The 16,369-nt window shown below is 40.4% G+C and overlaps 6 protein-coding genes across 6 annotated transcripts; 4 read left to right on the top strand and 2 right to left on the bottom strand.

Annotated features, from left to right (window-relative positions):
* Nucleotides 1-137: 137 nt before the first annotated feature.
* LOC9325035 (probable choline kinase 2) lies at nucleotides 138-2,531 on the bottom strand. Its single transcript, XM_002887490.2, has 8 exons — nucleotides 2,360-2,531; nucleotides 1,679-2,067; nucleotides 1,414-1,535; nucleotides 1,112-1,307; nucleotides 887-1,004; nucleotides 766-813; nucleotides 572-672; nucleotides 138-483 (listed from the first exon to the last, which is right to left on the bottom strand). The coding sequence occupies exons 2-8, from the start codon at nucleotides 2,030-2,032 to the stop codon at nucleotides 376-378; spliced, it is 1,047 nt and encodes a 348-aa protein (XP_002887536.1). The 5' UTR covers nucleotides 2,033-2,067; nucleotides 2,360-2,531; the 3' UTR covers nucleotides 138-375.
* A 363-nt stretch (nucleotides 2,532-2,894) lies between these two features.
* LOC9323600 (chaperone protein ClpB1) lies at nucleotides 2,895-6,764 on the top strand. Its single transcript, XM_021009931.1, has 6 exons — nucleotides 2,895-3,269; nucleotides 3,400-4,572; nucleotides 4,666-4,847; nucleotides 4,963-5,588; nucleotides 5,670-6,147; nucleotides 6,252-6,764. Exons 2-6 carry the CDS (start codon nucleotides 3,423-3,425, stop codon nucleotides 6,549-6,551), a joined length of 2,736 nt encoding a protein of 911 aa, XP_020865590.1. The 5' UTR covers nucleotides 2,895-3,269; nucleotides 3,400-3,422; the 3' UTR covers nucleotides 6,552-6,764.
* LOC110224221 lies at nucleotides 2,993-3,415 on the top strand. The gene is given in 3 exon segments (XM_021010092.1): nucleotides 2,993-3,192; nucleotides 3,195-3,328; nucleotides 3,400-3,415. Coding segments are annotated over 3 exon segments (327 nt in total). The 5' UTR covers nucleotides 2,993-3,015.
* LOC9325034 lies at nucleotides 6,670-9,375 on the bottom strand. Its single transcript, XM_002887489.2, has 2 exons — nucleotides 8,856-9,375; nucleotides 6,670-7,560 (listed from the first exon to the last, which is right to left on the bottom strand). The coding sequence occupies exons 1-2, from the start codon at nucleotides 9,294-9,296 to the stop codon at nucleotides 6,781-6,783; spliced, it is 1,221 nt and encodes a 406-aa protein (XP_002887535.2). The 5' UTR covers nucleotides 9,297-9,375; the 3' UTR covers nucleotides 6,670-6,780.
* A 17-nt stretch (nucleotides 9,376-9,392) lies between these two features.
* Nucleotides 9,393-10,693, top strand: LOC9325033 (60S ribosomal protein L35a-3). Its single transcript, XM_002888924.2, has 4 exons — nucleotides 9,393-9,502; nucleotides 9,746-9,781; nucleotides 10,139-10,367; nucleotides 10,469-10,693. Exons 1-4 carry the CDS (start codon nucleotides 9,471-9,473, stop codon nucleotides 10,508-10,510), a joined length of 339 nt encoding a protein of 112 aa, XP_002888970.1. The 5' UTR covers nucleotides 9,393-9,470; the 3' UTR covers nucleotides 10,511-10,693.
* Nucleotides 10,694-11,112: 419 nt separating this feature from the next.
* Nucleotides 11,113-16,236, top strand: LOC9323599 (probable phosphoribosylformylglycinamidine synthase, chloroplastic/mitochondrial). Its single transcript, XM_002888923.2, has 5 exons — nucleotides 11,113-11,347; nucleotides 11,608-12,037; nucleotides 12,122-12,690; nucleotides 12,774-15,150; nucleotides 15,244-16,236. The coding sequence occupies exons 1-5, from the start codon at nucleotides 11,306-11,308 to the stop codon at nucleotides 16,056-16,058; spliced, it is 4,233 nt and encodes a 1,410-aa protein (XP_002888969.1). The 5' UTR covers nucleotides 11,113-11,305; the 3' UTR covers nucleotides 16,059-16,236.
* The last annotated feature ends 133 nt before the right edge of the window (nucleotides 16,237-16,369 follow it).

Raw genomic sequence — 16,369 nt, 5'->3', positions numbered from 1 at the left:
GCCGATCTTTAGTTTACTGAGAAGCGAACCAACTAAGATGATCCCAAGAGGGTCAAGTTAAGTGTAATTTTAGTGTACCTTCATATTCTAAATCGTAATCGACAAATAAAAACGATGGGAAAAATTCGCAGATCATAGGCGAAGAAAAAATAAATGTGATTCAAGTTGTGCGAACTACATTTCATCTGAAACAAATTCGACTGTTGATTATAAACTACTGACCATTACACTTTGCCTTGTAAAAAGGTAAAACAGAAAACGATACATTTTCTTATTTTTTGAAGTTGGTAAATATCATTGTATCTAGCACCTTTTTGTGTGTATATACCTCTTTACCACCGTAAAAATGCTCTTCTTGGATTGGGTCCATAGAAATTACTTGTGTTCGGAAGCCTCAAGGAGCCTCGGCTTTGTTAACCAATACTGCTCAAACCTTTGTCTTGCGTACTCCATGTAGTCGAAGTCGATTTCATTTACATGTTCCTGTAAATTTTTACAAAATGAAAATGAAAATCGAGAATCTATAGATGGATTCATAAAATGGAGGTATAAAGATTATTGTAAAAATTACCGATATAATTCCCCATAGACCCCAAGTTAGATGACTAGCAAGCGTATATTTCTCAACGTCTTCTAGGAGTTTTTCGACCATAGTATTGCTGGGCTCTTCACCTGGACTCACAAGAACAAATACAATAAAGAATTATGGCCGTTCAGTGATTTATTGCTGAATCTCATAGCGAGAAAGTGTGATAAAATAATCACCTGAATAACTCAAATATGTTTTCAGAAATCTTTGTCGCTCCTCCACACCTAACATTACCATATATGATTGAGCTTGTATCACTTCAAAGATAAAGAAAGATGACTTGAAACAGACACTTACCAGGGTATTTACTATAATCCATGATGTGAGGTGTTTCAGTGTGGTAATCGGCAGCCATCTCACAGAAGTGATTGGCAATGTCATAAGCCACAGGATTGTAGCATGAATATTCATAATCCTAATTTTTGTAAGACAAAATAATAACAAAATCGAGTTAGGATCCATATTTTAGTAACGCCACTGAAAAAAAAAGAGAACTGACCAAACAAATTTATGAAACCTTACAATGATGGTGATTGCTTTGGTTTCTTCATCCATCATTATGTTTCCATACTGTAAATCATTGTGGCAAAATCCAATATTTTCATCATTGTTAAAGAGAGATTTCTCAAGCAAATGAATTTCCATCTCCATAACATCGAGACGAAAAGAGTTAGCTTCTTCTGGTGAAGCCAGTCTCTTGCATGCAGTGAGCCAATTTCTGAAGTTGCAAAAAACAAAGTGGAGGAACAAATTCAAAAAGACCAAAATTTTAATGCTTGATTAGAAAAGCAAAGTAGAATCTAGCAGAGAACGATGAAATGTACCGTAATCTGTCCCAAAGTAAAGCCTTCTTCACACCAGGCATTTCAAGACCGTGAAACTCCTTCATCCTAGTTGCTATTCGACCAGATATTTCAGGATCACGCAAGTCACAAGCAGATAGGGTCTGAAAGTTCATAGTTCAGGAAACAAGTTACAAACTCAGTAAACAAGAATGTAGAAAGACAAATAAGAACTACCTACGAAATGATAATCAATAACTTAGGAACACAGGGCATTTGAAGAATAAGCTAAAGTATAAATAATTACCCGTGCATGGAGGAACTCTTCGATACGACCATTGCCAAACCGTCCTAACAACAATGGTCCATGACCATGCTTTGACATAAACTCAAATGTCCTGATCTCATCCTCACGATCAAAGAAAATCTCAACACCTTCACCATAAATCCTAACCAAAACCTTACGAGAAGGACCTTTTTCCCTAGTTGGCCATTTGATCTGAAAGACCTCATTAGTCATTGCACCTTTTAATGGAATAACTTGCAGAGCCTTTGAATCAATCACATCTTCCCACTCTGATGCTATTGCTTGTAAAGCTTCCTTGACTTCTCGAGGCAAACGATATTGTTTATTCTCCACATCCTTTTCAGTACCATCCATCGTCGTTTGATTGCCACACACAGAGAAAAATCTCTCTGTACAAGATAAAAACAGATACTTTCAACAAACACTTGTTCTTTTTTTCGATTCAGGGAGGTTCTAAGATTAGCTTAATGCAACAATTCTATAAGCTTCCGTTTCCTAAAAATTCTGAATTTCACTCTAAAACTCTATACGATTGATTATATCCTTACTAATCTCGATAAAGTTTCTACAATAGAATGAGAGAAATTAGGTTTATCAATCTTTATACTTAGCTCCTCCACAGGACGATCTACTTTGAGATTGACACAAAACACAAGCCTTGTAAAAAGGAAGAAAGCTTACGTTTTTAAACAAAAATCACACGATGGATGCTGAAGCAAGATTGGTCTGAGAGGAAAATTGACGAAGAGGGGTTAATCGAGAGATGATTATGGAGTTTGAAGTAATAGAGAGAACGTTGCGCAGATCGAGGAAGAGCAGAGGATAGGATCAAGACAAGATATTGTGAAAAAAGAAAATGGTGGAGGAAATGAAGGACTGTTTGCTAAATAACAACATATACTATAAATATTTTCATTTGACTCCTTAAATTTATACGAGGATCCATTTGTAGTACAACTATTTTCAGAAGGTCCAAATAATTTTTCTCTATTTGTGGGTTTTTGATATTTAGACGAAAAAATCTATGGCATGTGTCATCAAATAGACAATTAGCCAGCTTCTATTTCCATTAATTAGATTTATAATTTTAATTTCTACTAGTTTAGCATTCTTCTAAAGTTAAATAATGGGGCAAAAGAGGAGAGATTAATTTTTGTTGTTGTTATTTCGAAGCATTACAAATAAAAAATCCAGGAGAGAACCATAAAAAAGGAAATTCCACGGTGTCAATAAAAAGAGAGGAAATTCCACGTGGCATATAGCTGTTGAATCACAAAGAGTGGAATTGACATTTTCTCTCTCACTCTCTCTCGAATTCTCTGGTAGCTTCTAGTTCTATGGGAAAAAACGACGAGAGTTCTCTATCTTTCCAGATGAATCTCCTTCCATATACAAAAGCACTCATGCCTCCTCGCTCTCTCGCAATTCACAAAGTTTCCAAACATCTAAAGGTTTCAATTTTACAACATTATCGTTACAATCTACTTGATTCTCTGCAAAAAGAGAGAGACTTGTTTCTGAGAAGAAGAAGAAGTCGTCTGATTCATTGAAGAAACTCTGCGAATCAAACCCAGTTCTCATATCGTTTAAGGTAACTGAGCGCAACATTGTTCTTCTTTCTGGGTTTATGTTTTCTTCGAGATTCGTTTTGTGCGTTTGTGGTTTTGTCGATTGCGTATGAAAAATACTGAGATTAGGGTTTTGTTTTTGTGTCTTTTCAGGGATTACAAGGGCTAATTCGAAGATGAATCCGGAGAAATTCACACACAAGACAAACGAGACGATTGCTACAGCTCATGAGTTAGCTGTGAATGCAGGACATGCTCAATTCACTCCTCTGCATTTAGCTGGTGCTTTGATCTCTGATCCCACTGGTATATTCCCTCAAGCAATATCTAGTGCCGGTGGCGAGAACGCAGCACAATCTGCTGAAAGAGTGATCAACCAAGCCTTGAAGAAGCTTCCTTCACAATCTCCTCCACCTGATGATATTCCAGCGAGTTCTAGTCTTATCAAGGTCATACGTCGTGCTCAAGCTGCTCAGAAGTCACGCGGTGACAGTCATTTGGCTGTTGATCAGTTGATTATGGGTCTTCTTGAAGATTCTCAAATCCGGGATTTGTTGAATGAAGTTGGTGTTGCAACCGCGAGGGTAAAGTCTGAGGTTGAGAAGCTTCGTGGGAAAGAAGGGAAGAAGGTGGAGAGTGCTTCAGGGGATACAAATTTCCAAGCTTTGAAGACTTATGGAAGAGATTTGGTCGAGCAAGCAGGGAAGCTTGATCCTGTGATTGGTCGGGACGAGGAGATTAGAAGAGTTGTTAGGATTCTTTCGAGGAGAACAAAAAACAATCCTGTGCTTATTGGAGAGCCAGGAGTTGGTAAAACAGCTGTGGTTGAAGGTTTAGCGCAAAGGATTGTGAAAGGAGATGTCCCCAACAGTCTTACTGATGTGAGATTGATTTCTTTGGACATGGGTGCATTAGTTGCTGGTGCTAAGTACCGAGGAGAGTTTGAAGAAAGATTGAAAGCTGTTTTGAAAGAAGTTGAGGAAGCTGAAGGCAAAGTGATTCTCTTTATTGATGAGATTCACTTGGTTCTTGGTGCTGGCAAAACTGAAGGTTCAATGGATGCAGCTAATCTGTTCAAGCCCATGTTAGCTAGAGGGCAACTTCGATGCATTGGTGCTACAACGCTTGAAGAGTACAGGAAATATGTTGAGAAAGATGCTGCCTTTGAGAGGAGGTTCCAGCAAGTCTATGTCGCTGAGCCAAGTGTGCCTGATACTATCAGTATTCTTAGAGGGCTTAAAGAGAAGTATGAGGGACATCATGGTGTTCGTATCCAGGACAGAGCTCTTATAAATGCTGCTCAGCTGTCTGCTCGTTACATAACTGGTATTTTAAGATTCTTAATCCCAAGCTGATGTTTATGGTTTCATAGTATTGTTCTTGGCATGACATTTTTGTGGTGTTTGTGTTGTTATTTAGGTCGGCATTTACCGGATAAAGCGATTGATTTGGTTGATGAGGCTTGTGCGAATGTGAGAGTCCAGCTTGATAGTCAACCTGAAGAGATTGATAACCTTGAAAGGAAGAGGATGCAGCTGGAAATTGAACTTCACGCCTTGGAAAGGGAGAAGGATAAAGCCAGCAAAGCTCGACTTATAGAGGTATGATACAGCTTTCTTCTCTCTTCAGTTGATACTTGATCTGGAATTCTTGATTGTTAGCATCTTCTTTTGGGATGAGTCTTTGATAAAGTTTTCTCGAACTATGAATCTGTAGGTGCGGAAAGAGCTTGATGACCTGAGAGACAAGCTTCAGCCACTCACGATGAAATACAGAAAGGAGAAAGAGAGAATTGATGAGATTCGAAGGCTTAAACAGAAAAGGGAAGAGCTCATGTTTTCTTTGCAGGAGGCAGAACGAAGATATGACCTTGCAAGAGCTGCTGATCTAAGATATGGGGCAATTCAAGAAGTGGAATCTGCAATTGCCCAACTTGAAGGAACTTCTTCTGAAGAGAATGTGATGCTTACAGAAAACGTTGGGCCGGAACATATTGCTGAGGTTGTGAGCCGTTGGACGGGGATTCCAGTTACGAGACTCGGCCAAAATGAGAAGGAGAGGTTGATTGGTCTTGCTGATAGGTTGCACAAGAGGGTTGTGGGACAGAATCAAGCGGTAAATGCAGTTTCTGAGGCAATTCTAAGGTCAAGGGCAGGACTTGGAAGGCCTCAACAGCCAACTGGATCATTCTTATTTCTTGGACCAACTGGTGTTGGCAAAACTGAGCTCGCCAAGGCTCTTGCTGAGCAGCTGTTTGATGATGAAAACCTCTTAGTTCGGATTGATATGTCGGAATATATGGAACAACACTCTGTTTCTCGCCTCATTGGGGCACCACCTGGGTAAGTATCTTATAATTTACTTTTGAAGATGTTTAAATTATGGAGTTTGTCTTTGTAACTTACATGATGACACTTTCTCAGGTATGTTGGTCACGAGGAAGGTGGACAACTAACTGAGGCTGTGAGGAGGCGACCCTATTGTGTCATACTCTTTGATGAAGTGGAGAAGGCTCATGTTGCTGTCTTCAACACTCTGCTCCAAGTGTTGGATGACGGTCGATTGACAGACGGGCAAGGCAGGACAGTCGATTTCAGGAACTCGGTGATAATCATGACATCAAACCTTGGTGCCGAGCACCTCCTTTCAGGGCTAACTGGGAAAGTAACAATGGAAGTGGCTCGGGAATGTGTGATGCGGGAGGTGAGGAAACACTTCAGACCAGAGCTCTTGAACAGGCTTGACGAGATTGTGGTGTTCGATCCCCTTTCACATGACCAGTTGAGGAAAGTAGCCCGGCTTCAAATGAAAGATGTTGCTGTCCGGCTTGCCGAAAGAGGAGTTGCTTTGGCAGTCACTGATGCTGCTTTGGACTATATTTTGGCAGAGAGTTATGACCCGGTAAGTCTCTTCGCATGATGCAGAATGCATATCGTTGTTACTCTCTCAGGTTGGTTTGTTCTGTTGACTGACTCTTGTGTTTGCTTTCTTGTTTTGTTGGTTAGGTGTATGGAGCCAGGCCTATAAGGAGATGGATGGAGAAGAAGGTGGTGACAGAACTGTCAAAGATGGTTGTGCGTGAGGAAATCGATGAAAACTCCACTGTTTACATAGATGCAGGCGCTGGTGGATCTGATCTTGTGTACCGGGTAGAAAGTGGAGGTCTAGTGGACGCTTCAACAGGGAAGAAGTCAGATGTGCTGATTCATATTGCTAACGGGCCAAAGAGAAGTGATGCAGCTCAGGCAGTGAAAAAGATGAGGATCGAGGAAATAGATGATGATGAGGAAATGGTGGAGGATTAAAGTCTTGACCTTTAGGGCCTCCAACGGTTAAGAGTTCTTTTGAGGTGTTGTGTTTGTGACTTAAGCTTTTAGAGTCCGATGAGACTCATGCTTTTGGTAGACTATAATGGTGTGGAACTGTAAAAAAGTCTACTTTTTATTATGTTTTCGTATATGTAAACCATTTTACATAAGAAATCTTTTGTACCCATAATCTTTTAGGCTTTTTTTAGACCTTTGTGATCTTATCTTAGTTAATGCTCTGCATCAGCGCTGTCTTAACAATCTCATCAACCACACCTTTAGCGAAGGGGAAGAAGTGGCCACTTCCCGGAACCTCATGATAGTGAAGCCAAGGAAGCTTATGAGCAATGTAACGTTGCAGCGTCACAGGCACTAACATGTCCTCATCCCCTTGCCACAAATTCACAGAGCCTTCATTGTTCAAAAATGGATTCTCGAGTTCTACAGGATCAAACTCCCAATTCCCAAATCTCACGATCATGTCGCGGTTGAAACTCTCATGTATTCCTTGTTGCCTTACTTCTTCCCAATGCGGTTTCCTTGAAGAACCAAGCTTTGAAATGATATCTCTATCCGGCTGTGACAAGAGACTGTGATCTCGGTTCGCAATACTCGAACCCGGGAACCATTTTTGTGTGTTCCACCAATAGATAAGCAAAGGAGCATAGTGAGCAACACGAACTGCCCATTGATCTCTCTTTTGTTGCAAGTTAAATCCTTCAGTAGAAACGTTCAAAGGTAAGTTCCTCCAATAATAGTTAACCACATGAGCAACAAGTGTTACTCCGGCTAACCTATGAGGAATGTATTTAAGGCATCCCCATGCTGCTTGTCCCCCCATCGAGTACCCGAGCACATAAAATTTCGACCCTAGACTCAATTGATCAGCGAGCTCTTCAATGTCCGAAACCAAGCTTCGAGGTGTACGATTTGGATGCGGATCACTCTCACAATAGCCCGGTCTATCGAATGAAACCATATATACACCTAGTTCCTCTACTAAATCGGGAAAAATGTCCTTTAATAGCCCAACTTTCAAATTGTGGCCGTTCCAGACACCAACTTCATATATGGCCATTTTAAACATAAAGATATCGTTGACCAACCGTTTGAACCATGAACATTTGTTGACCAGGCCAAAAAGACAAGCCGTTATCAATCGTTAACAAATTATCTAACATCTGTTAACACTTCCGTTAACCATTCAAAAACGACGTCGTTTTTGTCTTTTAAAAATAAATTACAAACCTAGGATTCGAACCCCTAACCTTTAAAGAAAAACCAAAGGGTACTTAACCAATTCACCTGTAGCGTTTTATTGGTAATTCTATAGAAACACATATAGTTATATATTCTTAGAGCTCTTCTTCTTCATCTTTAACCTACGAAACAAAACATCTCCATAGCCGCCTCTGAATCTGCGTTTTCTCTCGTATGATTCTCTTTAATCTTAACCATATCGTTTTTTCGTTGATTGAAAAGATCTCAAATTTGCTAAATTCAATTCATCGGAACCTGTTTCTATGGACACTATTGATGGATTCGTCGATTCATATGAAATCAGCAACACAAACTACATGCACTAGTTCTTCGTCGTCTCACATGCACCTTCGCTGTCGCACCTTATGTATCTGCTCTGCAATTGCTCTCACCGGATCTGATGTTTCTAACGGCATCCGGGTATATAATTATGTGTTTGTAAATAATAGTTATTAAAACACTTTAGCTTAGTTGGTTCATTAAGATCAGGGAGCACTCGCAGGTGACGGGTTCGAATGCTTAGGTTTGTAATATTTTTAAAAGACAAAAACGACGTCGTTTTTGAGTGGTTAACGGAGGTGTTAACGGATGTTAGATAAACTGATAACGGCTTGTCTTTTTGGCCTGGTCAACAAATGTTTATGGTTCAAATGGTTGGTCAACGATATCTTCATGTTTAAAATGGCCATATATGAAGTTGGTATCTGAAACGACCACTATTTGAAAGTTGAGCTATTAAATGACATTTTTCCCCTACTAAATCCTACAAAATGCAATTGACACGAGGTCACAATAAAAAACCAAAAAACGAAATTCTCAAACAAATTTCTCATTCAACTTGTCTATAAGAAAAGGAAATTCTAAGACCACTCTCCCTCCTAATTCTAGCTCATACACCACTACTTGCTACAATTAACATACCACTAATTAAATAAATGATTAAAAACATGGTGATCATAGTATTATTACATAACCATTATCTATCAAATCAACCTTAGAAGCAAATATGCATTATCTTGATTGTGTAAATGTAAGAAGTACCTGAGAGAGGAGAGTGGCGAAAACGGCGTCGTGTCTACAGCAATCGGATCCATGGATGAAGATGATTTTGCGGTTAGCTTTCTCTCTTGGAAGTCCATGCTCTTTGAATGCCAAATGCCTTCCATCTCTCAGCTTTATCCTCGGCGCTGTGATAGGTGGACCACCGGGAGAGCCACATAGCTTCGGCGGAGGAGGTTTCAACTTCGACTGATAAGTCAACGCCAAGATTATCCCAACAATGATGATCACACTTGAGGGAAGAAGAAAACTCTTTCGAGAGGAAGCCTTTATTGAGCTTTTCCTTGCTGAACCATTCGCCATTTCACCAACGGGAAGATGATCGGAGAGGCACGGCGGCCAACGGCGACGATTCTTGAAAGTGTTATTATTGTTCCAAGAATTAATTACATGTTTTTTTGAATTAAAAATGGAGAAGCCCATTAATGTTTCGTTTCACTATATTAATGGCCCGAGGCTTAAGGCCCATAAGCCCATATTAAATCAAAGGGAACAAGGGGGGGAGCAATATATAAAACCTAATTGATGAATTAGGGTTTCTTCTTCGTTTTCTCCCTTTGAGTAGCAGCAGACTTTGGATATTCGGCGGAATCGAAAATGGTGAAGGGACGCCAAGGAGAACGAGTCAGGTCTTTCTTCTATTTCTCTTTTTCTTCTTCTTCGAGTTTGATCTATAACCGAGCTGGTTTTCTATGGTATCATTTTGAGATTTGCTCTGTTTTCCTCACTTCTGAAACTGCTTTGCTACTCTTGTATTGTCTAGATTTGAGCTGATTTCTTCATGGTCTAGTGATTTTGTCTTATCGGTTATCCGTTGTTCAATGATTAATAATTGGAAAGTCTGATTCTTTTTATGTTATCAAATTTTGCAGACTCTACGTGAGAGGAACCATCCTCGGATACAAGAGGTGACCCATTTCTTTAATCTCTTTGGTTTTCCATTTTATACTGTTTATAGTTTTTGATTTGACGCCAATAAGATTAACATGTAATGAACCTTGATTAGTTTTTTTATGTAAGCCAATTTGATAGAATCGAATACTAAGTACTAAGCTTCATGTCCACTTATGATCAGATACTTTCACTCAATTGAAACATTTTAGACTCTTTATTAGTTTAGTTATCTACATTTTTGAGCTGCTTTGTGTTTCTCTTTTAATCAACATTATTGATAACTGAGTTCTGCTTAAATAATCTTGTCATGCTGAAACCGATTCTTAACAATTTGATACTGACTCTGGTCTGACATTTACTTCAATGTGCAGGTCAAAGTCGAACCAGTATCCCAACACGTCCCTCGTCCAGATCGAAGGAGTTAACACTCAGGAGGAGGTAAACTGGTACAAGGGAAAGAGGATGGCTTACATCTACAAGGCTAAGACAAAGAAGAACGGTAGCCACTACCGCTGCATCTGGGGAAAGGTTACCAGGCCTCACGGTAACAGTGGTGTTGTCCGAGCTAAATTCACGTCCAACCTGCCTCCTAAGTCCATGGTACTTAAACAGATTCTATAACCATTCATCATCTTCTCTGTTTAAGAGTGAAATCTTTTGCTTGGGTTTTTAACAAGATACTATTCCTTATTTTCTTGCAGGGAAGCAGGGTGAGAGTCTTCATGTATCCGAGTAACATATGAAGCAAATGCAAAATGGCTTAAACTTATAATTTAGCCGCCTTGGTTTTGTTCACTAGTTTGTTATTTTGTATTTTGATATTGAAAGCATTTCCTTTCTTTGTTTGAAGTGTTTGGAGATTCTCTAAATTGACTTTGATCATGGATCTGGTTTTTCATCACAAATTAGAATCCTTTTTCCCCTTATACTGATTCAAAACGGATGAATATTACTCTCTGATAGCTTAATTGTATCATGGATTCAGATACAAAACGGCGTAGTAAAGCAATTGTTACTGGTTTTTGTGTAAACTTCATGTAATACTAATACTAGAAACCTCATCTAAGCCTAATACTAGTCCTATAATGCAAAATCTCTTGCAACATTTTTTCAAATCACTATTAGAACTTCATAATTATCTCTTAGAAACATTTTAAATCAGAGGATTATCCTTCGCATATGTTAATTGTTGAAGTCCCAAAGTCGAAAATCACTCCTAAAAAAAACATGAGCTGTAAATGAAAATGAAAATGAAAACATTTGAGACTCGATTTGTGATATCGGCCCTTTGGCCCATTAAACTTTTAATGGGCTTAGCTAGGCTCAACTTTAAAATTTTTAATCAGAATTATGTTCTCATGTAAACAAAAAAAAAAACCAACAAACCTAAGATTCGTTGAGAGGAGAGACCAGACAAGAACTGTGTGTCGACTGCCGTACTCTCGGAGTCGGAGCTTCGGTCCCGTTAAGACAGTAAAACAGAAAAACCCTAAACCGCTTTTTCACTTTGTTTGCTGTTCCTGTCATCTCTGGCGACGATGAATACCTCCCAAGCAACTCGTGCGGCTCTGTTCCTAAACGTAAATATTCTCTTACTGATATTCTTTTCAATGGTCCAAGTTTTGTGTCGATTGATTTATGAACTTAATTTCTCTCGTTCTGTTGCTTAAACTCTTCATAGATTGATTTCGAAAGGTACTGTTGATTTTGTTAAGTAAAACGGAGGGGTTGAATGCAGTAACTTAGGACTCTAATTTCATAGAAACTTCATATTATTTGGCATCCGTAATGTTTTCGTTTTAACAAGTTAGTGTTTTTTTTTTTTTTTTTTTTTTTGCAGGGTTCCAATAGACAAGCAATGCTTTTGCAGAGATGCCAGAGAAGCTCAACAAGTCAATTGTGGGGTTCTGTTGGAATGAGAACTTCACGGTTGTCTCTGAATCGAACTAAAGCTGTTAGCTTGAGATGTTCTGCTCAACCTAATAAGCCGAAAGCAGCTGTTTCTACTGGTTCTTTTGTTTCTGCTGATGAGCTACCGAGCTTGGTTGAGAAACCTGCTGCTGAGGTTATCCATTTTTATCGTGTGCCTTTGATTCAAGAAAGTGCAAACGCGGAACTCCTCAAGGCGGTTCAAACCAAAATCGGCAACCAGATTGTCAGTTTGACTACAGAACAGTGTTTCAATATCGGGCTTGAATCCAAGTTAAAAGACGAAAAGCTTTCTGTTCTGAAGTGGATTCTTCAAGAAACATATGAGCCAGAGAATTTAGGTTCTGTTAAATGTCATGCTATATTTTGATATGGTTACAATTTTCTTAGGCCTCTCTGTTATTGATGACTGAGTTAAATTTCAGGTACGGATAGTTTTCTTGAGAGGAAGAAGCAAGAAGGACTCCATGCTGTAATTGTTGAAGTTGGTCCCAGATTGTCTTTTACAACAGCATGGTCCACCAATGCGGTTTCGATATGTAGAGCATGTGGGTTAAACGAGGTTACTCGCTTAGAAAGGTCGAGGAGATACCTTTTGTTCAGCAAGGAGCCACTGTTAGAAAATCAAATAAAGGAATTTGCTGCAATGGTTCACGACAGAATGACCGAGTGTTTGTACTCCCAAAGGCTGGTTTCATTTGAGACAAATGTGGTTCCAGAGGAAGTAAAGTATGTGCCTGTGATGGAGAAGGGTCGGAAGGCGCTGGAAGAAATCAACCAGGAGATGGGTTTAGCCTTTGATGAGCAAGATTTGCAGTATTATACTAGACTTTTCAGAGAGGACATTCAGCGTGATCCTACCAATGTGGAGCTATTTGATATCGCTCAATCCAACAGCGAGCACAGTCGACACTGGTTCTTTGCTGGGAACATTGTTATTGATGGAAAGCCAATGGATAGGTCTCTTATGCAGATTGTAAAGAGCACTTGGGAGGTAATCAAAATTTCTCTCCTTTCCTACAATTTGAAGGTTTTGTTCATATAATTCACTCTTATCTTCTGTGTTGAACTTTGCAGGCAAATCGAAATAATTCTGTCATTGGGTTTAAGGATAACTCTAGTGCTATTAGAGGCTTTCTGGTGAACCAGCTACGGCCTCTACTCCCTGGTTCTGTGTGCCTACTTGATGTCAGTGCACGTGATCTCGACATATTGTTTACTGCTGAGACCCATAATTTCCCTTGTGCTGTGGCTCCTTATCCTGGTGCTGAGACAGGTGCTGGAGGTCGAATCAGGGATACACATGCAACAGGAAGAGGTTCTTTTGTGGTTGCATCCACTTCTGGTTACTGTGTTGGTAACCTTAACATGGAGGGATCTTATGCTCCATGGGAAGACTCGTCTTTCCAATACCCATCGAACTTAGCCTCACCTCTACAGATACTTATCGACGCTAGTAATGGTGCATCTGACTATGGGAACAAATTCGGAGAGCCCATGATTCAGGGATATACCAGGACTTTTGGAATGAGACTTCCAAGTGGGGATAGACGAGAATGGTTGAAGCCGATTATGTTCAGTGCAGGGATTGGACAGATTGATCATACTCATATAACTAAAGGGGAGCCAGAGGTTGGGATGCTTGTTGTTAAGATTGGTGGACCTGCTTACCGCATTGGCATGGGAGGAGGAGCAGCTTCGAGTATGGTTAGTGGTCAGAATGATGCAGAGCTTGATTTCAATGCTGTCCAACGTGGAGATGCTGAGATGTCTCAGAAGTTGTACCGTGTTGTCCGTGCTTGTATTGAGATGGGTGAGAAGAATCCCATTATCAGCATTCATGATCAAGGTGCTGGTGGAAACTGCAATGTTGTCAAAGAGATTATTTATCCACAAGGTGCAGAGATTGACATAAGAGCGGTTGTTGTGGGTGATCATACTATGTCGGTGTTGGAGATTTGGGGAGCAGAATATCAAGAGCAAGATGCGATTTTGGTGAAAGCTGAGAGTCGGGAGATTTTGCAATCGATCTGTAAGAGGGAAAGGCTTTCGATGGCTATGATTGGAACAATTAATGGGGGAGGTCGCTGTACTTTAATTGACAGCACAGCTGCAGCGAAGTGCAATAAAGAAGGGCTACCTCCACCTCCACCTGCTGTGGATCTTGAACTCGAGAAGGTTCTTGGTGATATGCCTAAGAAGACGTTTGAGTTTAACCGCATTGCTTATGCACGGGAGCCACTTGATATTGCTCCTGGGATTACATTGATGGATTCTTTGAAAAGGGTGTTGCGATTACCATCAGTTTCTTCGAAGCGGTTCTTGACAACCAAAGTTGATAGATGTGTGACAGGTCTTGTTGCCCAGCAGCAAACAGTTGGACCATTGCAGATCACGCTTGCTGATGTTGCAGTTATTGCTCAGACATTCACAGATCTAACAGGTGGTGCATGTGCCATTGGCGAGCAACCGATCAAAGGCTTGCTTGATCCAAAAGCCATGGCTAGATTAGCTGTTGGAGAGGCTTTGACAAATCTGGTTTGGGCAAAGGTCACTGCACTTTCTGATGTTAAAGCCAGTGGTAACTGGATGTATGCTGCCAAGCTTGAAGGAGAAGGATCAGCGATGTATGATACTGCGATTGCTCTATCTGAAGCAATGATCGAACTTGGCATTGCAATTGATGGTGGAAAAGACAGTCTTTCAATGGCAGCTCATGCCGACGGTGAGGTTGTTAAAGCTCCAGGAAATCTTGTGATTAGTGCCTATGTTACCTGTCCAGACATAACAAAGACAGTGACTCCGGATCTAAAGCTAGGAGGTGATGATGGTATTCTCTTGCATGTTGATTTAGCAAAGGGAAATCGGAGATTAGGTGGATCTGCACTGGCTCAGGTTTTCGGTCAGATTGGAAACGACTGTCCTGATCTCGATGATGTTCCATATCTGAAAAACGTTTTTGAGGGCATTCAAGCTCTCATTGCAGAAAACTTGGTATCTGCTGGACACGACATCAGTGATGGTGGACTAGTAGTAACAGCTTTGGAAATGGCTTTTGCTGGAAACAAAGGTATAAATCTCGACTTGGCTTCGAATGGGATTAGCCTTTTTGAGACTTTGTTTTCTGAAGAACTTGGTCTCATAATGGAGGTTAGTAAGACAAACCTAGACGCTGTGATGGAAAAACTCCGTGATTTCAATGTTACTGCTGAGATCATTGGAAATGTCACTGATTCGCCTATGATAGAGGTAAAAGTGGATGGGATTACTCATTTGAGTGAGAAAACTTCATTCCTCAGAGACATGTGGGAAGACACCAGTTTCCAGCTGGAAAAGCTGCAAAGATTGGCATCTTGTGTAGAGATGGAGAAAGAAGGTTTGAAGTTTAGGCATGAGCCTAATTGGAAACTCTCATTTACTCCTTCCTCGACCAACAATAAATATATGTCTCAAGGTATGATCGCTCTGTATGAGGTGTTCTTTTCTTTAATCATTTATATAGCGTATATTTCCTAATTAAATGTTTGTTTATTGTATATGCTCTCAGATGTTAAGCCAAAAGTAGCAGTGATCCGAGAGGAAGGCAGCAATGGAGACAGAGAAATGTCAGCTGCATTTTATGCTGCCGGTTTTGAACCTTGGGACGTGACAGTGTCTGATCTTCTAGCCGGAGATATCACCCTTGACCAGTTCCGCGGTATTGTGTTTGTGGGAGGGTTCAGTTATGCGGATGTTCTCGACTCAGCCAAAGGATGGGCTGCTTCAATAAGGTTCAATGAGCCTGTGTTGAGTCAATTTCAGGAGTTCTACAAAAGACCAGACACTTTCAGTCTTGGAATCTGCAATGGATGTCAGTTAATGGCTCTGTTAGGATGGGTTCCAGGTCCTCAAGTTGGCGGGTCACTTGACACCTCGCAGCCGAGGTTTGTTCACAACGAATCAGGAAGGTTTGAGTGCAGGTTCACAAGCGTGACTATAAAGGACTCGCCATCGATAATGCTGAAAGGAATGGAAGGAAGTACTTTAGGGGTTTGGGCGGCACACGGAGAAGGACGGGCTTATTTCCCAGACGAAGGAGTCTTAGACCATATGCTTCACTCAGATTTGGCACCATTGAGATACTGTGATGATGATGGGAACGTGACTGAAGCGTACCCTTTTAACCTTAATGGTTCACCGTTGGGAATAGCGGCTATTTGTTCGCCTGATGGGAGACATTTGGCGATGATGCCTCATCCTGAACGTTGTTACTTGATGTGGCAGTTTCCATGGTACCCAACAAGCTGGGACGTTGAGAAAGCTGGGCCGAGTCCGTGGTTGAAGATGTTCCAGAATGCAAGGGACTGGTTAGAGTCATGTTAAGCCTGTTTCTTAATATAATTTTTATCTGCACGATTTTGTTGTGCATTTGGTGTTTTGCAGAGTCTTTGAAAGTTGTCGACAAATCATGTGCTTTTAGTGAGACTTGATGAGTGCTTTTTGTCCTTCACGTTGTATTGAAATTCTGGAAATTTAAGTATGAGTTACTCTCTTCGATCAATTGTGCTATCTTGTGCCATTGGGTACCTAGTTGGGTTTTATCTCACTTTTATATCTTGTATTCCACTTTGCTAATCCATGGAAAGTTTTTTCCCCATGAGTCAATTTCTTGAGCACAAGGGAGGTTTCGAGAT

This window comes from Arabidopsis lyrata (genome assembly GCF_000004255.2).
Source record: "Arabidopsis lyrata subsp. lyrata unplaced genomic scaffold ARALYscaffold_2, whole genome shotgun sequence".
NCBI lineage: Eukaryota > Viridiplantae > Streptophyta > Magnoliopsida > Brassicales > Brassicaceae > Arabidopsis > Arabidopsis lyrata.
Note: the sequence above shows the minus strand (reverse complement) of the source record. Positions and strands in the feature narration are given on the sequence as shown.

Bases quoted from the DNA above. Each gene is read 5' to 3' on its own strand.
- LOC9325035 (XM_002887490.2), bottom strand. From the start codon at position 2,032: ATGGATGGTACTGAAAAGGATGTGGAGAATAAACAATATCGTTTGCCT. The intron at 1,308-1,413 runs GTACATTTCATC...TTGCAACTTCAG, and splicing joins TTACTTTGGGACAGATTACG to AAATTGGCTCACTGCATGCA. The intron at 484-571 runs GTAATTTTTACA...AAAAATTTACAG, and splicing joins GTCTATGGGGAATTATATCG to GAACATGTAAATGAAATCGA.
- LOC9323600 (XM_021009931.1), top strand. From the start codon at position 3,423: ATGAATCCGGAGAAATTCACACACAAGACAAACGAGACGATTGCTACA. The intron at 4,573-4,665 runs GTATTTTAAGAT...GTTGTTATTTAG, and splicing joins GTCTGCTCGTTACATAACTG to GTCGGCATTTACCGGATAAA. The intron at 4,848-4,962 runs GTATGATACAGC...ATGAATCTGTAG, and splicing joins GCAAAGCTCGACTTATAGAG to GTGCGGAAAGAGCTTGATGA.
- LOC9325034 (XM_002887489.2), bottom strand. From the start codon at position 9,296: ATGGGCTTCTCCATTTTTAATTCAAAAAAACATGTAATTAATTCTTGG. The intron at 7,561-8,855 runs GTACTTCTTACA...GACATTTTTCCC, and splicing joins TCGCCACTCTCCTCTCTCAG to GATTTAGTAGAGGAACTAGG.
- LOC9325033 (XM_002888924.2), top strand. From the start codon at position 9,471: ATGGTGAAGGGACGCCAAGGAGAACGAGTCAG. The intron at 9,503-9,745 runs GTCTTTCTTCTA...CAAATTTTGCAG, and splicing joins CGCCAAGGAGAACGAGTCAG to ACTCTACGTGAGAGGAACCA. The intron at 10,368-10,468 runs GTACTTAAACAG...ATTTTCTTGCAG, and splicing joins ACCTGCCTCCTAAGTCCATG to GGAAGCAGGGTGAGAGTCTT.
- LOC9323599 (XM_002888923.2), top strand. From the start codon at position 11,306: ATGAATACCTCCCAAGCAACTCGTGCGGCTCTGTTCCTAAAC. The intron at 12,038-12,121 runs GTTCTGTTAAAT...GTTAAATTTCAG, and splicing joins ATATGAGCCAGAGAATTTAG to GTACGGATAGTTTTCTTGAG. The intron at 12,691-12,773 runs GTAATCAAAATT...TGAACTTTGCAG, and splicing joins TTGTAAAGAGCACTTGGGAG to GCAAATCGAAATAATTCTGT.